Below are 21599 nucleotides of genomic sequence, written 5' to 3'. Positions count from 1 at the left end.
TATTCGTTTAAATATCCAACAAAAAACCGCTGACCTGTCAAGTTGTTATTTATTTATTATAAACTGCGTGTGCGTAACACTGTTACGTTGTAAACACTTCCCCTCCATCATTTCAACTACTTTGACTACTATTCAAGTTCATTACAATGACGCACGTCCATGTGTGCGCAAAAAGGACTTTTTTTTCCACCTTTGTTTATGAGAAGACCACAATGGAATTCATAGTTTTTTTTATCCTCAAATGTTTTTTTTTTTTTTAATCAACTAATTGGCGTGTTATTTATTTGCAATTCAAACCGAACTGCCCATCCATCTCACTCATTAATTGACGCCACATCTACGGCTAAAGTACAGTAAGGATGTAAATAAATAGTGTTGCATGGAATTCATGGGGGAAATATTGCAGTGGGTATAGTTATTCCTCAAGTATGACAGTTTGCCGGCCTCAGACTACAGGCCTTGGAATGACATTAACACATTGTTTTGCTGTGTATACATGTGACCATGCTCTAGTGTAGACTATTTGGACTACTTTGACCATTCACAATTGTGCAGCGCTGTGTGCTCCTTGGGCAACGCTTCACATTATAATCTCTGTCTGGAGTATAAACAGGTGAGAAAAACACATCTATGTGAAAAGGTTATCCTAATTTAAACTACGGTTATGGTGGCCCCTGAGAACCCTCCAACGAATATGTTAATGGTGTATAAGACCGGGTTCTTTCCTCCCCCCCCCCCCACACTTATCGTCACAAACAGTGTGTTTGTGACCAGCAACAATTCCACGAGAGAAAGTAGATAAACTAAGTCACTTCCAATGTTGTCTGTATGTAAATATCCTCTAGCACTGCGTTATCTTAACCCATTTAGGCCCGATATATTCGGAAAGAATAGATATTCAAATATTTGTGCCGCATTTTCACGATTTTTCAAAAATAGCAGACCTACAAGCTTGTAGATCTGCTATTTTTCAATAGCTAAAGCATAACACGATGCGAACACCAAAAAGGGGTTCCCGCCCAAAATTGGTTAAGCCACCGAGAAAGCTTTGGGCAACACTGGTCCCTTCCTAAGACCCAGATTATGTTTTCAATACGAGATATGAAATATAATCTGCAAATATGACATGCCACGGTGATGAATCATCACCTAATCACCTACAAGCTCATAGCGCGCCACTCGGTGGCGCGCTATGAGCTTGTAGATCTGCTATTTTTTTGAAAAATCGTGAAAATATTTATTTCAGAAAACTTAAGAGGATTTAGAAGATTTTCTTTACAATTTGAGGTCAGGCCTAAATGGGTTAATCATCCTAGCCTTAAACTACTAGTGAATACACTCGCTAGGAGATCTGAAGAATGAGAGAATATGCTTTTTTCTCTTTCATTTAGTTTCCACTTCCACAAAGCTCAAGTTCAACTTTTGCAACACCCTGCAATTGCAGCTCCACACGTTCATGTTCCACACGACGACACTTTGACACCCCATCACTTGGAACCCCGTGTTGCTCCTCATAGGAGCCCCCCCTGGGCACCCCCTGTGATGACAGCCATTTGGAAGCCACAGACACAGATCTATAAGGCAGGAGATATATATATACGGAAAAGTGTGGCACACTTACCCCAGACACGACCAGCTCTCCTCCCAGGTTCTGCACCTCGGCCTTGACCTTACTGCAGATGTTGAGCTGGTGGCAATACAGGGCGATGCGCTGGAGGTAGGCCAGCAGGTCCTGCTTACAGGACACATGGTCTGGACACTGAGGGACGAAGGAAAAGAGACACTCAGCAAGGGGTTTTTAACCACGCGTGTCAAAGGGGCCCCATGGAGACTCACTGCCTGCCAATCAAGCAATCAAGGCTGAGTGGCTGGCAGCTTGCTCACTGCACACAGGTGTGGGAGCCAGGCACTCTTTCAATGTGCATGTGCCGATCCAATATGTTCACCCGTGAAGCTTACTTTGAAAGCAAATACACAGTTCAACACAACTATGACATTACAATGAGTCCATTTTAGTCAGCTCCCTAGACATTTTCTGGTCCCCATTTTGTCATAAAGCAAAAGAGAAAATGGCAGGACTTAAAGTTTTGCAAGGCCAAGTATCAATCAGTGATTTGTGAAGCAGACCAGACTAGCGCTCCGTTTGCAACAATTAGCACAATATGTAAAGCAATGATGTTTTGGTATTCTAAAACCATGTTCCTTCTGTTCTACATACAGCTAACGAGTTGAAGTAAACTTAAGATTGATGCTTTAATGGCTTTTTATTAAAAAAATGGGTCATAACCATAAGCTTCTTCAACAACCCCAAAAGAATTAGAGTTTATGGAAGATGCTTCTGGACATGCCACTGCTACAATAGTCTGGTTAGGGTCATTAATTCAGAGAAAAGCAGATCTACAAGCTCACAAAACGTCAGGTTGTGAGCTTGTAGAGTGGCTATCTTTGGTGCACATCGGCGTGCAAAGTGCAAACAATTATAAATCATCCTATACTAGAAAACGCCACGACATTTGAGCCTCGCGATTTCCATCGAGTCGTGCTGAATGTCTGCGCCAACATTTCGTGCTAAAAATCGTTGCAACGCTTGCATAAGTATATATAAGAGAGAAAGAGATGCTGGACCCTATATATATATATATATGGATGAATCCGAGTGACTGAAATCCGTCCCGAGAACTTGAATCCATGCATCCCCCACACACACACCCCCCCCGGTTTGTCACGCTGAGTCACGGAGCTGTGACAGTTGGGTTAGATGGACACCCACAGGCCTGTGGTTCAGAGCCAAGATGACTGGAAAAACAACCCACGTATTCTCATACAGTCACTGGGTTATGCGCCACGGAAAGTCTCACCGAATGCAAATTCAGTTGAAAAGGCAAACAGTAACCGTCAGGTCTATTATGTTGAGGTGAACATTAACCCATTCTGGGCCGGGAAGTGGAACCCCATCGTTATAATTGAGCTATTGGAAAAATAGCAGATCTACAAGCTCATAGGGCTTGTAGGTCTGCTATTTTTTTTGAAAATAAATCGTGAAAATATTTATTTCAGAAAACTGGAGGATTTAGAAGATTTTTTTTATTTTTTTTTAAATTTCGAGGTCAGGCCTAAATGGGTTAAAGGGTTACTTTCTGGAGTAGAGTGAGCTTCACAGAATCTGGCAACTTACTCGGAGAGTCAAACAAAAAGACTAAAATAAAATGCATCCCAATTCTAAATAAACCATGCCCTGTCCTCACGATAATTGAACCATTCAACTCGGCTGAATGAGAGCTGCATTGCTTGGCTCTCTCTATAGCCGTATACTCCGTCGCGAGCATAATTAGACCAAGTCTCTGGGTCGGAAAACACCGCTTTTCTATTCCTCACTCGGTTTGCTAAACACAAGCCCACCCGCCAACCTATATACCTGCCCGTCTGCCTGATAATTAGGGCTTCTATAGTGTTCACACAAGGTGAGCACGGTGACAGCCAGGGGCTCTGTGGTTTCATCACCGGTTCTCACACAGCGGTGGCGGTGGTGGTGTTGAAACGCAGGGTCACACGTGACATTTCTCTGTGGTGCTTTAATAGTTGATCCATTTTTTTTTTACGTGGGCTTTATTGCATTCACCGAGGGCTCAAGAGCATCCGACGTGTCCTTTTAACAATCACAGGCTACTGGGCTTATAGCCTTATAGCCTGACTTCATCTAATATCGCTAAACCTGTGTGTGTGTGTGTGTGTGTGTGTGTGTGTGTGTGTGTGTGAGCGAGAGAAAGAGATAGAGAAAAACAGCTGTACATATAACAGTAGATCGTTTGAATGTAGCTTCCTCTGGTAGCCGTTAAATCTTAAGGACAGGCTAATGGTTAATGCTAAAGCTTTGTGTGTGTGTATGAGGGTATGTGTGTGTACATCATTTTTGTTTTGATTGTATTGCCGTATTGTTCCTTCTGCTTTGGCAATGTAAACGTACGTTTTCTCATGCCAATAATTGAATCGTGTGCTCAGATCCAGCGTGTGTGTGTGTGTGTGTGTGTGTGTGTAATAGCATTCAGAGGAAGCAACGTTACAATTCCACCGGCTCACAGTGGATAAATGAAACGGAAATATCCCCCCTTGCATGTAATGACGAGGATGTTATGACCTTCTACTATTACAAGCATTTATGTGCAGTAGTAGTTAACGGAGCGCACAAGACCTCACCCGCCCCGGCTACTCATTCCCCCTGTGGTATAAAGAGAGAAGGGAACTGAAATGTGGGGGTTTTGGGGTTGTGAGTTTTGGACACATGAAATAGGCTGGGAGTTATGATTAAACCGTTAAGGCCCGACTGTCGAAATTTAAAATAAATATTTTTTTTAAATGAATTTTTTTCAGAAAAAACCTCATGTTTCTATATCAGTGGTTCTCAATATTTCATGTCAAGAACCCCCAAAAATCTATGAAATTGACCCCCCCCATCTGAAAATGTGTCGTTTCAGGGACCCCACTTCCCGGAAGCAAAAGATTTGAGTTAAAGACGGTCACTCTGAAAGAGTATATATATATATTCAAAGCTTTGCACCACATGTTCATGATTTTTCTAAAAAAAAAGCAGACCTACAAGCTCGTAGCGCGCCACTCGGTGGCGCGCTACGAGCTTGTAGATCTGCTATTTTTCAATAGCTAAATTATAACAATGTTTTAAAAACACCAAAAGGGGTTCCCGCCCAGAATGGGTTAAACCCCAATCCTGCTGAGCGCATCAATGGCGTCCCTGGTGAGCAGTCTGGTGAGCACTCTGCTGAAGATGAGTGTGCACGTGTGCACGCACGCACACACACACACACACACGCACACGCGCAAACACACTTCCCACTGCATGCTCAGCTGTGTTCAACTACACAAACACACACACACACACACACACACAGCCAGCCAAACATTAAGGGGCTGTGAGCGTCGCCATAGATGCACAAAGATGTGCAATTTCTGCTGCCAGCCTGTACTGTAGAGAGAGAACAGAAATCTATGCCCCTTCATCAACACGTGTAAACAAACTCAGCCACCGACAAGAACATCGCACACACACTGTAGACAAAACCATTAATAATATTAATGATTTTTGTCTACCGCGTGCGATGTTCTGTACATATATTATGTGTGTGTGTGTGTGTGTGTGTGTGTGTGTGTGTGTGCGCAGAGAGAGGGGGAGAGGGAGAGAGAGAGAGAGACACCCTGAGACAATAGTGATAAAACGGGAGTATATCACTTCTATCAGCACCGCGGGCTACTGATTAACCCATTCTGACCTGAGATCAGATTCATACGAGGTTTCCACTGGACACACACTGGTCTGATGAACCCATTCTGACCTGAGATCAGATTCTAAAAAATGTCAGTCGTTCTTCGATTTTTCAAAAATAGCAGACCTACAAGCTCGTAGCGCGCCACTCGGTGGCGCGCTATGAGCTTGTAGATCTGCTATTTTTCAATAGCTAAAGCATAACATGATGCTGACACGAAAATGGGTTCCCGGTCAGAATGGGTTAATAGGAGGACTCGTTAAGTAGGGAGTAAGGAGAGGTGAAGAGTTGACATCCCATTACAGAAGAGGAAGGGAGAGGGTATGGCCGAGGAGGAGGAGGACGTGGGGTGTGGGGTGGTGGTGTGGGATGGGGGTGAAGAGTGCTGGAGGGAATGATCATGATATTAGAGGACTAAATATGCGGCTGTGTGAGAGACCAGGAGGAAAAGAACGAGGGGATAGGAGGAGGTAAAAAAATGTAACCAGACAGACAGACAGAGGAATGAGTAGCCTGTTTAGAGGATGATGTGGAGAGGTATAGAGCAAGCCAGAGGAAGATATGGCGCAAAGACAGAAGGACAAGGAGTACAAAGAGAGAGAGAGAGAAAAGAGACAGTATGAAGGTGTCGCCTGCCGACAACGTCGCCGGGCGCCACATCGTTACATAGATCAGTTCTCGTCGGCAAGAGACACTGCTGCTGTGTGATGATGTATGAATATTAAGCTGTGTGTATGTGTGGTGTGGTGTGGGGAGGGGGGAGCATGATATGGACATGATGTGCTGTGTGTAGGTGTGCGTGCGCGCGCAGTTATAGCAGCAGCAGCGAGGCTGGGCTGAAGCTGGGAGAGATGCAGTAAGGAATGCTAATGAGAGCTCGGGGGAAGTTTTGAGATGGCTGAGATCAGGAGGCTCTCTGTGTGAAAGCATCGCTTGTGTGTGCTCGCGCTTCAGTCTTCAGCTGCTATACTGCACTCACAGGGCGCTCTCGCACAGGAAATACTGCAAGGCCCCGCTCTCCGGGCTATCTGTGTGACACACGTGAACGTGCACGAGTCGAGCACAAGAGAGAGAAGAGACGACGAGGACGACGACACGCTCCTCGTCTTCGCACGAGGACGCCGGGCGTCTCTGACGAATGGCAGTCCTGGGGATCGTGATTAGAAACATCACACTGACATGTTGACGCTTAAGGCGTCATGTTCAGACGAGACGAAGCCGTTTTAACGCCGCCGTCGTCTTATGGAGTCGCGCGGCTCAAAGTGGCCGATCTGCGAGTTCACGAAACGTTGCGTTGGAAGTTGGGAAAAAACGTTGCAGGGGGTCTGAATTTCCCTCAACATTTTGATTTTCGTGGCACGGCTCTTGATAATTTAGCATCATAACTGTTATGATGCTAAAGACATCTACAGACGTCTTATCAAATGAAACCGTAGGCGGTCTAGGACGTCTGTACACGTCTTAAGATGTTTTATATTGCTTAAAGGACCACTTCACCACTTTTCAATATTCATATAATAGGTCCTCGCTAATAATCATGAATTGCCATTTGGGCAGTTTAGAAACTGTCTTCCAGTGACAGAACCACTTGTTATGTTCGGTGTGCGCCAAGCTTATTTAATTTTAGTGTGAAACATTTATATTAAAATGGGTTCGTTATGAAAAATGCGTACATGTTGGCAGGTTTGCACATTCTAACATGAGCAGACTATCATGGTGAGACAGACATTTCTCGCCCCATTGACTCATTCCAAAGCAGACTTGTACACACACAAACACACACACACACACACACACACACACACACACACACACACACACTAGCCCTTAAATGTCGACCTTTGATCACCTTTTCCTATATCTTGTTTTATTATTATTACCCATAAAAACGTTATCCATTAATTCGAAACAAATTAGAAGTCATTTTACAGTCACATTCTTGTATTTACCCTATTAATCTGTAGGTTATATTGGGGCCGGGTGCAATGGAAGACAGGCCATTTACAGTCGACGATATCCCTCCGTGTCACAGGCCAATGTTGGCACGTACAGTATACGTTAAGAGCACCTGCTAAAAGCAGGTAATTACAGTTGTAATTATGTTACCCTAATGTCACTGGCAAGTGCGACGCTATAGCAAAAAAAGATTAAGTCATTTAGCCATTATGCTATTTTAACAATGCTCTTATATATTTCATAGCGCATAATATCTCATGTGAGAAAAGAACGGGGGTCATCACTCGCAAGACTTTCGTTTATGACTGACCCTCTCTCGCTTATAATGGAGACTTCTATCATTAAGAGCCCCATCATCGCAGGCACTCTCGGGCCATCAACAAAATGTGGTTCTGTCCACCGTGCGGACCGCTGAAGTGTCCCTCACAGCACCGACTATATAGCTCCCATGGCACTCCTATGCGCCACACTGCTGGCCATTAACCCATTCTGACCCGAGATCAGATTCTAAAAAATGTCTTCTACATCCCGGCAGTTTTCTGAAAAAGCTATGTTTCTACGTCAGTCGTTGTTATATTTTTCAAAAATGGCAGACCTACAAGCTCGTAGCGTGCCACTCGCTATGAGCTTGTAGATCTGCTATTTTTCAATAGCTAAAGCATAGCATAATGCTAACACCAAAAAGGGGCTCCCGCCCCAGAATGGGTTAAAGACCAATTTATACTTGGCCGCATGCTGGTATCGCGCCACCGAAAACAGCAGATCAATAAGCTCACATCCCCATCACAGTGCCGACGAGGTGTGAGCTTGCAGATCTGTTATTTTTCGGCGTGCCACACACACTGCACAAAACAAAGTATATATAGGGGCCCTTAAGTGGTTTAGTCACCTTGCGGGGTCAGCCCTCCTGCCTCGAGAGGCTTTCATATCCCACAACTCTGGAGATCTTTTGGAGTGAAACCGATAAAATAACCCATTCTGAACGGGAACCCATTTTGGTGTTGGCATTAAGTTATGCTTTAGCTATTGAAAAATAGCAGATCTACAAGCTCATAGCGCGCCACCGAGTGGCGCGCTACGAGCTTGTAGGTCTGCTATTTTTGAAAAATCGAAGAACGACTGATTTTTTTTAGAATCTGATCTCAGGTCAGAATGGGTTAATCAGACCAGTGTGTGTCCAGTGGAAAACCTCGTGTGAATCTGATCTCAGGTCAGAATGGGATAAAAAAGGTGAACCACCTCGTTTACACGGAAAGCGGAGATAAGGAGGTGAAATATCACAGGTCTCAGGTGGAGGCTGCGTCGGGTTGTCATTGTTGACATTCGCTTTGCTTTTTCCCCAAAAGCATTAGCAACGCAACGGGGAGGTAGAACTGAAAGGGGTACCATGTGTGACTGTTACTCTGCTAATCTGTTAATTAGATCTCTTAAGTAACAACGCCTGACATAGCCGACTTTTGGTACATTTTCTCCATATATTCAGGAGGTGCACATTTTTAAAACGGCTGTGAATGAGAGCGTGTCACTATGGTTAAACCTACAATCTGGAAGTTTCAAAGAATAAAAAGGTTTTTTAAACCAATCTTGCATGCTAAAGTTACGCTAAAACAATATAACGTTGCAAAACCTGGAGAGTTTGGAGGTGGTCGTCCCTACTGAGAAATATGTATATGTGTATCGACCTATAGGTCGATACACAAAGTGGTATACTGCCCGAAGCTCATATCTTATCCACTTTTCGGTGATCAGTCATGCAAATCTAAAGGTATAGGACATAGAAATGTACAGACTTAACCCATTTTGACCTGGGAACGATTCTGCCAAATGTCTTCTAAATCCTGACAGTTTTCTTGAAAAAGCAGTTTTTCTAGTCGTCAGTCGTTCTCAAACACTTTCATGTCACTTTTCACGATTCTTCAAAAAAATAGCAGACCTACAAGCTCGTAGCGCGCCACTCGGTGGCGCGCTATGAGCTTGTAGATCTGCTATTTTTCAATAGCTAAAGCATAACATAATGCGTTAGCATGCTAACATAATGCTAGTTTTTAGCCTTTTTCCCTTGTGTCCACAAAAGGAGAAAGTGGGAGTGATGAAAGGGAGGCAGATGAAAAGAGGAAAGAGGCAGCTGTTGGAACAAAAGGATTTCACGGCGCTGCTACGTGTCCTGTCGGTAATGTCCATGATAGAACTGATCATCAGTAAGGTCAGGTCCAATCATTGCAAATGCCATGCAGCTCAGCTGAATCCCATTAACCCATTCTGGGCGGGTACCCCCTTTTGGTGTTAGCATTATGCTTTAGCTATTGAAGAATAGCAGATATACAAGCTCACGAGCTTGTAGATCTGCTATTTTTGAAAAGTGGTGAAAATGTGCCTGAAATCTTTGAATAGATGTTCTTTCAGAGCGAACGTTTTTAACTCAAATCTTTGCTTCCGGGGGATGGGTGTCCCTGGAACTAAATATTTTCAGATGGGGGTCAGCGGGCCAATTACATATAATTCCGAGGGTTCTTGACATGAAATATTGAGCACCACCGGTATAGAAACATGAGGTTTATCAGAGAACAAAAAAAAGATTTTTTAAAATTTCGACGTCGGTCCTAAATGGGTTAAATGCAACAGAGAGGCAGTGAGAGAACCCACTGCACTGATGACGCCGCTGGCCGCTGCTCTGACCTTTCAGGACACATCACGCAGAGAGAAATGCCACTTTCCTAAAAAATATCTACTCACACCGGAGCGTTCCAACACGCCTGCAGCCGCCCGTTTAGGAAGTTTGGCTTAAGTTTGATTTGTTTTCAGCTCGTCATGAGAGAGAGAGAGAAATGTGATAGGCTTGCTATCGGCTCAGGAGTCTCTAAACGGTTTGTTTTGATCAGTTGCGTCTGTGGGAGGAAAACGGAGAAGAGGATGAAGTTGCTGATGCAAGAGATTACACCAGTGCCCACTTGCCTTTTGATGTAACGGCCGACATCACAGCATTTTGAATCATTGGAGAAGATCAGCTCGCCGATTTAATTCCGGGAACATTGATACTTGTATAAGACTGGACCGTGTGGATGGAATATAAAATGCCCCAAAAAGACTGGACTGGTTAAAGTGGATGGATTTGAAGTAGAAACAGAAAAACCCAACAACTGCTGCTGCTGCTGCAGAGTCTCAGAAGGTAGAGCGGTACAGTCTGAGAGCCAGAACGTTCACAGTTCAATCCCCGGCTCCTCCTGACTGTACGTTAGGGCTTTAAGCAACTAGTCCACTAGTAAATCAACTAGTTGAACTTGTTGGTACTAGTTAATTAAAAAAAAAAAAAAAAAAAAAAAAAACGTTTTTTTTGTAGGCCTCAAGATCAGCTAGAATACTAGATTATAGTATATATATATATATATATATATATACACACACACACACACACAACAGTGCAGCACTAATACTATCTCTCTCTCTCTCTCTCTCTCCGTTTCTGGCACAACAGCGCCCCTACTGGTACTCATGGCCACATAGGTAGGTAGGTGAACGAACACATAGGTAGGTGAACACGGACATTGCTGTTCCTTGGAGTGGTTGCAACACTAATTCTAATGTTCATTCGAGTACAAAAAAAACCCCCCAATTATAATACAATTATATAAATGCAGTGCATTCACCGTTTAATTGCCCAATGCGACTAATAATAAACATGATTGTCATTAAACGACCTTCATGAAATAAATAAATCAAAGCAGTTAAAAGCAAGCACATAATTACTCCGGTTTTGCCCAGAGGTTGCGTGTGTGAGCTAAGATGTACATACCAGACATTACATTTGAAATTTAATTACGTTAAATGCAAATCATCCGCTAAAGGTTATGAAGTAGTCCCAAGTAGTGCGTTTTTTTTTTTTTTTTTTTTAACATACATTAAGATCCATGTTAAATTGTTAATGTTGCATGCCCTCTAAGCCAATCATGAGATTGGCGGTATCCATCAATGGCTTTGTACCATGACAGCGCTTGGAAATCATGCACTGCCCAAGCAAGTGGCTTATGCTATAGCTTCTTGGTCAGAGCTAAACATAATTAACCCATTCTGGGCGCGAACCACTTTGGGTGTTAGCATTACGTTATGATTTAGCTATTGAAAAATAGCAGACCTACAAGCTCGTAGCGTAGTACGAGCTTGTAGGTCTGCTATTTTTTGAAAAATCGAAGAACGACTGACATAGAAACACAGCTTTTTCAGAAAACCCTCAGGATGTAGAAGACATTTTTAGAACCTGATCTCAGGTCAGAATGGGTTAAAAAAAAGGCGGGGGGTGGAGTTGGAGATCATTTTAAAAAGTCTTTATTCTTAAGCATATGTAACAGAGAGGTATATATCTTCACCTCATTAATCATACCGTACATTTTCTAACACCCCATCCGCTTCCCTCCCCCCCACCGTCACTAATTAAGACATCCACTGAAAACCAGCACCTTTTAGGATAGTTGCCAATCCTTCTACTGCCGTAGTAGAGGGGCTGTGATTTAGATTCTCATAGCAGGGGGAGAGAGAGAGAGAATTGAAACGAGCTCAGAACCAAAGTGTGTCGCCACCAGTCCTCCGGCTTTCACCCTGTGTGTCTTTTATACCGCAGTGACATAAGGCCGCTGTGGACGACGCAGTAGTAGTGGTGGTGTCAGACACACTGTCGTTCGTACCAGAGGGTGGGAGATGGAGCTGTACTTGTGAGCCCCCCCTCCTCCTCCTCCCTCCTCCCGGACAAACAAACAAGCTTGATCCTTCAGTCACACCTCTAAAATAGAACCAACGGGGGTCGTGCTGGGACACGGCGGGTTGCCAGTTGGGGGGGGGGGGGGGGGGGGGGGAGTGGATTTTTAGGGCTTGTATAGCGATAACGGTACACTGGACAAAGCCACAGTCGCTGTCGTTATTCTGAGAGCAGGGAAAAAAAGACAAGCCTGCAGATGGGGGGGGGGGGGTGAGGAGGAGGAGGAGACAGTGTGTAGGAAGCCATCAATCCAGAGTCTGAATGCGCGTCCAAAAACCAAAAAAAACATCAGGTGAAGTATGATCGTCTGCAGTACATGTGCAAACAAGTATACTAGACTTTTGTTTTTAAGATTCATGACCTCAATGAGACTATAAGAAGATGCCACAGTAGCTCACCTTGTAAAGAATGCATACTACGTAATGGTGTAGTACTTTGCACAGCTGGCCCCTGGTTTGAATACGACCCAGACACTTTACCTTATGCACCCCTCTCTCTCTCTCTCCTGCTATTCCTGTCTCTCTCGCTCTCTCACTCACTCTCAAAAATGAAGCAGAAATGCCCCCAAAAGAGTATGCCAGAATGCCCATATACACACATTGTATTTTTGGTTGGTCTGTGCCTGTTTCAGGCCTATTGGGGCTGACGGATGGAAAGCGTCAAGAAAGACACTCATGTCAGGAAACGCAGCCCATTGTTTTTAACGGCCGTTGTCACACTGGAGGCGTCAAGTGGGCACGTCAAAAACCTGAATTTGCGAGAGTGCGGTTCTATTTCTGAGCGTTGACGGCGGGGAACAGACCACCAAAACACAAATGCATATATATATACGTGTGTGTGTGTGTGTGTGTCTTTAGTGTGAATGGGCCAGCAGGGTCACTAAGAATGCGACCACACTTGAAATGCAGACCTACAGAGACCTACCTAGGCGTGCTCGGCAACGCTAACAAAATGCCAGGTGAGCTGATAACGCCGTTAGCGCAGCTGTAGATAAATAAATAAGAGGTTTGCATGTGCACTTGTTCATTTAAGTACAGAAACAAAAGACATAAGTACATAAAAAGGAGGAGAGAGAGAGAGAGAGAGGACAGAACACTTAAGAGGAAAAAAAAAAAGGTTATAAATAACCTGGTGAGAGCTTTAATGCAGGATAAAAGCTTAATCAGAAGAGACTGTAATGGAGTGACCTCTAATGAACTTTATGAGGATGCCGGTACGTTTTCTGTGTATAGCCTTGGTTAATGTACTTCATAGTTAACCCATTCTGGGCGGGAACCCCTTTTTTTTGGTGTTGCAAGCATGCCGTTATACTTTAGCTATTGAAAAATGGCATATCTACAAGCTCGTAGCGCGCCACTCGGTGGCGCGCTACGAGCTTGTAGGTCTGCTATTTTTGAAAAGTCGTGAGAAAGGGGCCGCAAATCTTTGAATATATATTTCAGAGCGAACATTTATAACTAAAATATTTGCTTCTGGGGGGGGGGGGGGGGGTCCCTGGAACATCATATTTTGAGATGGGGGGGGGGGGTCCGTGGCCCCAATAGCGATAATTCTGGGAGTCCTTGACATGAAAAAGGTTGAGCACCACAGACATAGAAACATGGGTTTTTTTTCTGAAAAGATTTAGGATTTAGAAGCCTTTTTTTTAAATTTTTAAATCGACCTCAGTCCAAAATGCGTTAATGTGCCTTACATTCCATTCCATTCGTCTGCTTCCTGCTATACAGTGGCCCCGGCTAAATATAAAACCATCACAGCTCAGGACCATCAATCAGGGGCTCATTTTGAAGCAGACCGATGAGAGCCAAGATCGTCGCCCTCAACACATCTGCTGAGAAAACGATGCTCCTCCAGATTTGCGTCGGAGGCTTAATTCAATCACAATGACACTCCACGAGGATGTAAAAATGTGACAGCGAGATGGACAGGAGGCTGAGGAGTCTGGGTATGACGCGGATAAGAAGATCACGCTGGGGGCAAAGCCAAAAAGACTGACTGTAGAGGTAACCACAGGGACCAATTAAATGCCCTTCGTCAATTTTTAACGCATTTTGGACTGAGAAAAAAAAAGGCTTTTAAATCCTAATAGTTTTCTGAAAACCCCATGTTTCTATGTGTCAGCGGTGCTCAACCTTTTTCATGTCAAGGACCCCCGGAATTATCTCTATTGGGCCACGGACCCCCCCCCCCCCCCCCCCCCCCCCCCCAATCTCAAAATATGTAGTTCCAGGGACCCCCACAGATGCAAATATTTTTGTTAAAAATGTTCGCTCTGAAATATATATTCAAAGATTTGCGCCACATTTTTACAATTTTTCTAAAAATAGCAGACCTACGAGCTCGTAGCGCGCCACTCGGTGGCGCGCTACGAGCTTGTAGATCTGCTATTTTTCAGTAGCTAAATAATGCTTCAAGTTAAAACACCCAAAACGGGATTCCCGTCCAGAATGGGTTAATGTATGCTGCGGCTGTCAGTCAAGGCACTTCATTGAGGTACTTGGGAACAAACTGATGTCTCAACCGGGGCGGCTAGGAAAAGAGCAGGTTCAAATAGACATGTTGAAACATTCATACTTCTGGTACGAGTTTGACATTTAGATTTTGGGGCTTCTCGGGCGGGGGTCTATGAGGGCATAATATTCATTGTGCATCAGTGATTTAACATCTTAAAACTGTCAAGAATTGGACTTTAGAGATATCGGTGGATATAAAGCTGGTAAAAAAAATCTGCACCGGCGCTGTGAGATGGGGTGGCATTGGTACCGACTTAAATGTAAAACCTGTACCTGACAAAGTACGTCGACAAGATTAGATTTCCTAAAGCTCTCCTACTTTCTGTTCCATATTAGCAACGTAGCCGACTGGCGACATTTTCATAGTGAATGAAACAAGACTGAGTTTAACAATGGTGTGGCTCCTATGTGGATCTCAGAGCAGGCCAGCCCTTAACCGATTTAGACCGTATAGGACGTGTGGAAACGAACTAATCCAACCGACGGAGCGCATTTTCATCGATGTCAAACGAGTAGAAAAATATCCCCGTCGACCGCTCGGAAAGAAAGGCTCGTATAATCTCCTAATCTTATAGGGTGCTCTCCGTGGTTTTGACCAGATGGATATACTAAGCTCTTCCTTTCTGACTTCAACACGCCTCTCGTTCAAAACATGAACGCGAGGGATTATTCAGCGACTTTATCGGAATGATAGCGAGGCAAACGAGGGGGGGGGGGTTACAGAGTAAAAGCGGCCATATCTGCGTGGCACCCCGAGCTGTTATTTTGAAAGATCTCCCCCGCGTTGATCGTGTTAATCCGTGACATATCCCTCCATATTTGGGAAAGGTTTCAGCCCCATTGACTACGCATTCATTCACAATATTATATCTGCACTGGGGGGGGGGCTGTGATTGACAGACAATGATTGGCTGTTCCACTTTTTGGTTTCTGCAAAAACGCCCACCCAGCGCTTGGGGGGGGGGGGGGGGGCAGACCGGTTCTGTGGAAGATGTGTTTGTTTAACATGCTACTTCCTTGACCTACTGACATTTTGGCTGAGCGGGTTTTTTTAATGAGAATATCTCTTGTCTGGACAAACAAGACAGACACACAGAACCTCTTATAAATGGCTATAGCCTCCTACAGAGCAACACTGTTAATCTTTTTTCTACAATGATACATAGCTATATAGCATGTATATCCACTTACAGAAAGTCCCTTTTTTTATCTCGTCCCTTCCACACTGCTCTATGGAAGAAAAGAAAAAAACCCCAACATCAAGTGATAATCTATAATCAATCAACTGTATGTGTAATATGCAAATGCACAACTTCCAACAGTAGTTTCTAAATGTACTACAGACGCCACACTGCCTCGGGACAATATTTGCTTCTTCCTGTAATGAACCCTGCCTTATTCTGTCGCTGGGCCAGACGCCAGCGTTCCAGAGAGCCAACGCTCTGCCAAGTCCACTTACTTCCTGCTGACCTGCTTAAGCCATTTTGGGCGGGAAGCCTTTTGGTGTTGGCATTATGCTATGCTTTAGCTATTGAAAAATAGCAGACCTACAAGCTCGTAGAGCGCCACCGAGTGGCGGGCTACGAGCTTGTAGGTCTGCTATTTTTGAAAAATCTAAGAACGACTGACATAGAAACATAGCTTTTTTTCCAGAAAACTGTCAGGATGTAGAAGACATTTTTAGATCAGGTCAGAATGGGTTAAAAATTGAAAAATTAAAACATTTCTGCAATAGAAATTAGCATAAACGACGTGTTTTACAAAAACAATACCGAAGTGGCAGATACCTAAGCCTCCAACAGTGCCCAAAAAAAAAAAAAAAGGAGGCTCTGCTGCCTGCCTGGGCCTCGGCGACCCTTGAACTGCTGAGCTGAGATTTTTTTGTGGCGCTCTAACCGGTGGCGGCGATTCTTGAACGCTCCTCCAACCGACCCGCCGCAGGAGGAGGGAAATTTACAGCCCTGTCTGCCACAGAGCGTCCGGGGCCAGAGCCCGGATTAGCCCATTCTGACCTCAGATCAGATTCTAAAAACATTGTCTTCTATATCCTGACAGTTTACCATTCTGACCTCAGATCAGATTCTAAAAACATTGTCTTCTACGTCCTGACAGTTTACCATTCTGACCTGAGATCAGATTCTAAACATTGTCTTCTACATCCTGACAGTTTACCATTCTGACCTCAGATCAGATTCTAAAACATTGTCTTCTACATCCTATGTTCTACAAAGGTATGTTTCTACGTCACTCGCTCTTCGATTTTTCAAAGAATAGCAGACCTACAAGCTCATAGAGCTTGTAGATCTATTTTTCCAATAGCTAAAAGCATAGCATAACGCTACAACACCAAAAAGGGGTTTCCCGTCCAGAATGGGTTAGACTGCAACCGGCACCAACAGCCCCATGGATCACCATAAATCTACACTGATTGAATGCAAATTGGAGAAGTACACTATGCACGTCGGTATACATCATGAGAATAAAGCTTGCCGCGCCGAAGAGACACACACACACACACACAAAACGGCAAGCACATGGCCCATTCTCTAAATATGCAAGGCTTATTTTATGTCGTGTGCGTGTGCGCGCGCACACACACAGCTGTTTGTGAACAATGTGGGAGTGTTGAGCGTGCAGTTGCAGGGCGCAGGGCGGGGGGGAATTTATGGGCCACAGTGTGGCTTCACACATTTGCATTATAAATCTCAATTACAAAGCATTATTTGTTTACCGGGGCCGCTCCGACGGCGTTCGCATAAGGTGCCCTGCGGAGGACGACCATAAATTCTTAACCCATTCTGACCTGAGATCAGATTCATACGAGGTTTTTCCACTGGACACACACTACTGGTCTGATTATAACCCATTCTGACCAGAGATCAGATTCTAAAAAAAAATGTCAGTCGTTCTTCGATTTTTCAAAAAATAGCAGACCTACAAGCTCGTAGCGCGCCACTCGGTGGCGCGCTATGAGCTTGTAGATCTGCTATTTTTCAAAAGCTAAAGCATAACGTGATGCCGTAACACCAAAATGGGTTCCCGTTCAGAATGGGTTAATAAACTGCAGTGCAGACCTTTTGTACAGCGCTGACCTAAATCCTGCAGCTCATCTTCTTTGAGCGCTACGCTCATTTCTGTAAATTTTTAATACGGCTCCCTTACACCACACTTAACCCATCTCGGGCGGGAATCCCCCTTTTGGGGGCGTTAGCGTTCTATGCTATGCTTTTAGCTATTTGGAAAAACAGCAGATCTACAAGCCACCGAGTGGCGCGCTACGAGCTTGTATACGTAGGTCTGCCATTTCTTTGAAAAGTCGTGAAAATGTAGCCTCAAATCTTTGAATTATATATTATTACGGGGGTGAACATTTTAACTCAAATCTTTGCTTCTGGGGAGGTCCCTGGAACAACATCTTTTCAAATGGGGGGGGGGGGGGGGGCATATTACATATAATTTTGTGGGGTCCTTGACATGAAATATTGAGCACCACCGATACAGAAACATAAGGTTTTTTGTCTTTCAGAAAACAGTCATGATTTTGAAGACTTTTTTTTTTTTTTTTCTCTACGTCAGGCCTAAACGGGTTAAAAACATTTCGGAAACACGAAAGCCAGACCACTTTTCTTTCCACCTGCACGTTTTGCAGAACACTATGTTGTCCACGCGTGCCAATGTTCCCGCGACGCGAGGATAACTTGCTATCGGGCGTTGTTGGAACTGGAACCATCTGGCCCACATGGGTGAAAATGAAAAGCGCTGCTCTGGTAGAACCTCCAGGCCAAAGGGGTGTGTGTGTGTGTGGTGTGTGTGTGTGTGTGGGCGGGGGCGGGGGGGGGGGGGGGTGGTGTGTGTGTGGAGGAGAGTGATTAACCCATTTAGGCCTGACGTCGAAATTAAAAAAAAATCTTCTGAAGTCCGACAGTTTTCTGAAAGATGTTTTCTGTATCGGTGGTGCTCAATATTTCATGTCAAGAACCCCAGAAATGATATGTAATAATTGGCCACCGACACCCCCCCCCATCTGAAAATATGTTGTTCCAGGAACCCCCCTCAGAAGCAAAGAGTAGAGTTAAAAACATTGGCTCTGAAAGAATATATATATATTCAAATATTTGAGGCACATTTTCACGATTTTTCTGCAGACCTACAAGCTCGTAGCGCGCCACTCGGTGGCGCGCTACGAGCTTGTAGATCTGCTCTTTTTTCAATAGCTAAAGCATAGCATAATAAATGCTAACAACAAAAGAGGGTTCCCGCCCAGAACGGGTTAATATGCCTACGTAGGTTAATCAGCAGCGTTGCCTTGGCTCCCTGGAACTTCTGTGACATTACATATTCATTCTAGGAGGTGATTCACTCTACTGTTACCATTATGCTTCATGTTTTCTGGAACCGGGCCCCTGGCGTGTCATGCTTTGTTGAAGATACGCCTCTAAATATAAACCACCTACGTAAAAGAAATAAAGAAAAAGGAAGGGGGAAAAAAAAAAAAAAAAAAAAAAAGGAAAGGCTGCCACCTGGTAATTACGCTGCTAATGAAAAGGAGAATCACTCGTAATCCCTTTCAAGCTGGTGCCCCCCCCCGCTTTTTGGGGCATGTCTTTCTTTAAAAAAAACGCTCAAGTCTTCAAAAATAGTTGATCTACATGCTCAGGACTACATGTGAGGTTGTAGATGTGTTTCCTCCCAAACCCTAGCCTGCCTCAACACAAACCCCCAGTCCTTGGCTTTGATGTCGCCTGGTCTTCACTGTGGGGTATGGACTAAAACACGGACAGCTGGATGTTGTTCAGAGGCCGGAGGGGTCCTCCTCGGTTCTTCTTGGCAACCCCCGCTGTGGTTCCAACAGCCAAAGCCTCTTCATTTATTCATACGTTGGAGTGCTTCAAACCGCCCCAAATCCCCTAATAGTGTACACAGACACTTCAAACCGATACAAGCAATAAGCAGCTACTGTACAAATAGGCGGCAGGGGGGGGGGGGGGGTTCACAATGACAAGCCTAAATTAAATGCTGCTACACACATGCGTGCGGCTAAATTTGGAAAATACTACCAAGACGACATGCAGGCGCCGGGGCATGCACAAAAACCTGGAGCAAGATCCACCTGCAAATTCCATACGTTTTCTTCGGGGTATAATACTGTATCCGTTTTAGAGTGAATAAGCAGCTTCTGAAGCCCCGTCTCGAGGCATCTCTTCAGTCACAAGTAGGTCAGGGCAGGTATAAGAGATTTACTTCATGCTAAACAGAAGGACTACCATTACAACAGATCTGACAGCAACTTAAATAAAATATCACAAGTGAGGTGTGGGTCCTGGAAGGCTGCAGGGCAGCTCATTATGTAACACTGTGAGGCAGAGAGCGAGCTCATTGCAGAATTATCCTGTAAAAGCCGAGGCACCTAATTAGCCAAGACCCCCGTGGCACTTCACTTTTACACATTGCATTCTGGGAAATGTATTTTTTTTTTTTTAGGCTTTTCTTTTAGTAGCGTGTAGAGAGAGAGACAGGAACCCGGGGTCCAAGTATAGTATAGAGAAAGGAGACAGAGGGAGTCAGATTCGAACTAGTTCACATCCGCCCATATACTGACTGGCTGAGCAACCACCAGGCACCCCCATACATTGATGTCTCTCCGTGCATAGCATCCCCATATACTGGCTGGCTGAGCAACCACCAGGCACCCCCATACATTGATGTCTCTCCGTGTCTAGCATCCCCATATACTGACTGGCTGAGCAACCACCAGGCACCCCCATACATTGATTTCTCTCCGTGTCTAGCATCCCCATATACTGACTGGCTGAGCAACCACCAGGCAGGGGGAGGGTTTGAGGCCTGTTTCAAAGGCGAGTGGTAAATATTTCACAAGTGGCCTATAGTGCAACAACACTCAAACATATCTCTCCTACTTACACACACACACACACACACACACACACACACACACACACACACACAATTGGTAGGGGCAAAAAAAACAAACAAGACATCATTTATGAATTAATCATGAAATGACGCCTGGTATATGTGTGCAAACCGGGGCGCCCTGTAAAGCGATACTTAATAACGGCATGCGAGATAATAGATTCTAACTGAATTGTTTTAAGACCGCTACAAAGCCTCAGAATCCGTTTGCCTTGTCGGTTTGCCTTGAAGCTTCTCTGAAGCCTCGGAATGAACTCATTACTTCATAACGAGGCTTCAGGGAGGGCGCGACGACGCAGTCTGCTAACATGGGGAGTGAGGCAGGGCTGTCAACAGACCCGCCGTAGAAGTGACACAATGGCCTGACGGCGTCGTCTGCATTTGGCCTGAATCAAAAGACCTCACAGCAAAGGTCTTAAGCCATTTTGGGCCGGGAACCCCTTTTGGTGATGTTATAATTTAGCTATTGGAAAAATAGCAGACCTACAAGCTCGTAGCGTGCCACCGAGTGGTGCGCTACGAGCTTGTAGATCTGCTATTTTTGAAAATTTGTTAAAATGTGGCGCAAATCTTGAATGAATATATATTTCAGAGTGAACGTTAACAAAAATATTGTCTTCTGGGGGGGGGGGGGGGGGTCCATGGAACTACATATTTTTAGATGGGGGGGTCTGTGGCCCAATAGAGATAATTCTTGGGGGTCCTTGACGTGAAAAAAGGTTGAGCACCGCTGACACATAGAAACATGGGTTTTTCCAGAAAACTATAATTATTATAAATTATATTATATACATTATATCTGCTATTTTTGAAATATCGTGAACGTATTCATTTTAGAAAACAAAATTTTCGAGGTCAGGCCCAACATTAATTAAGCCAGTTTTTGTCTTCCCACATACATGTATGCGACAGCCAATAAGTCTCTCCTTCATGGAGGAAAATGGCAGCTTTTGACAGCAGAAGACCCCGTCAACCTTCCATCCGACGACGCCGTCACCTCGCATGCTAAACGCCTTCACGGTTGAACAACGGTTGAACAACAATGATCAGATTCATACGAGGTTTCCACTGGACACACACTGGTCTGATTAACCCATTCCGACTTGGGATCAGATTCTAAAAATGTCAGTCGTTCTTCGATTTTTCAAAAAATAGCAGACCTACAAGCTCGTA

At 44.4% G+C, this 21599-nt stretch overlaps 1 protein-coding gene across 1 annotated transcript in view; it reads right to left on the bottom strand.

The window, feature by feature from the left end:
* ctnna1 (catenin (cadherin-associated protein), alpha 1) overlaps nt 1–21599 on the bottom strand; it is a 148866-nt gene that overhangs the window by 3777 nt on the left and 123490 nt on the right. The window contains exon 17 of the mRNA XM_080774023.1: nt 1622–1759. Coding sequence (XP_080630149.1) covers nt 1622–1759 — 138 coding nt within the window. The remainder of the gene's footprint in view (nt 1–1621; nt 1760–21599) is intronic.

This window comes from Protomyctophum bolini (assembly GCF_963924005.1).
Source record: "Protomyctophum bolini genome assembly, chromosome: 10".
Classification (NCBI taxonomy): Eukaryota; Metazoa; Chordata; class Actinopteri; order Myctophiformes; family Myctophidae; genus Protomyctophum; species Protomyctophum bolini.
This window is presented reverse-complemented; position numbering and strand designations above follow the sequence as displayed.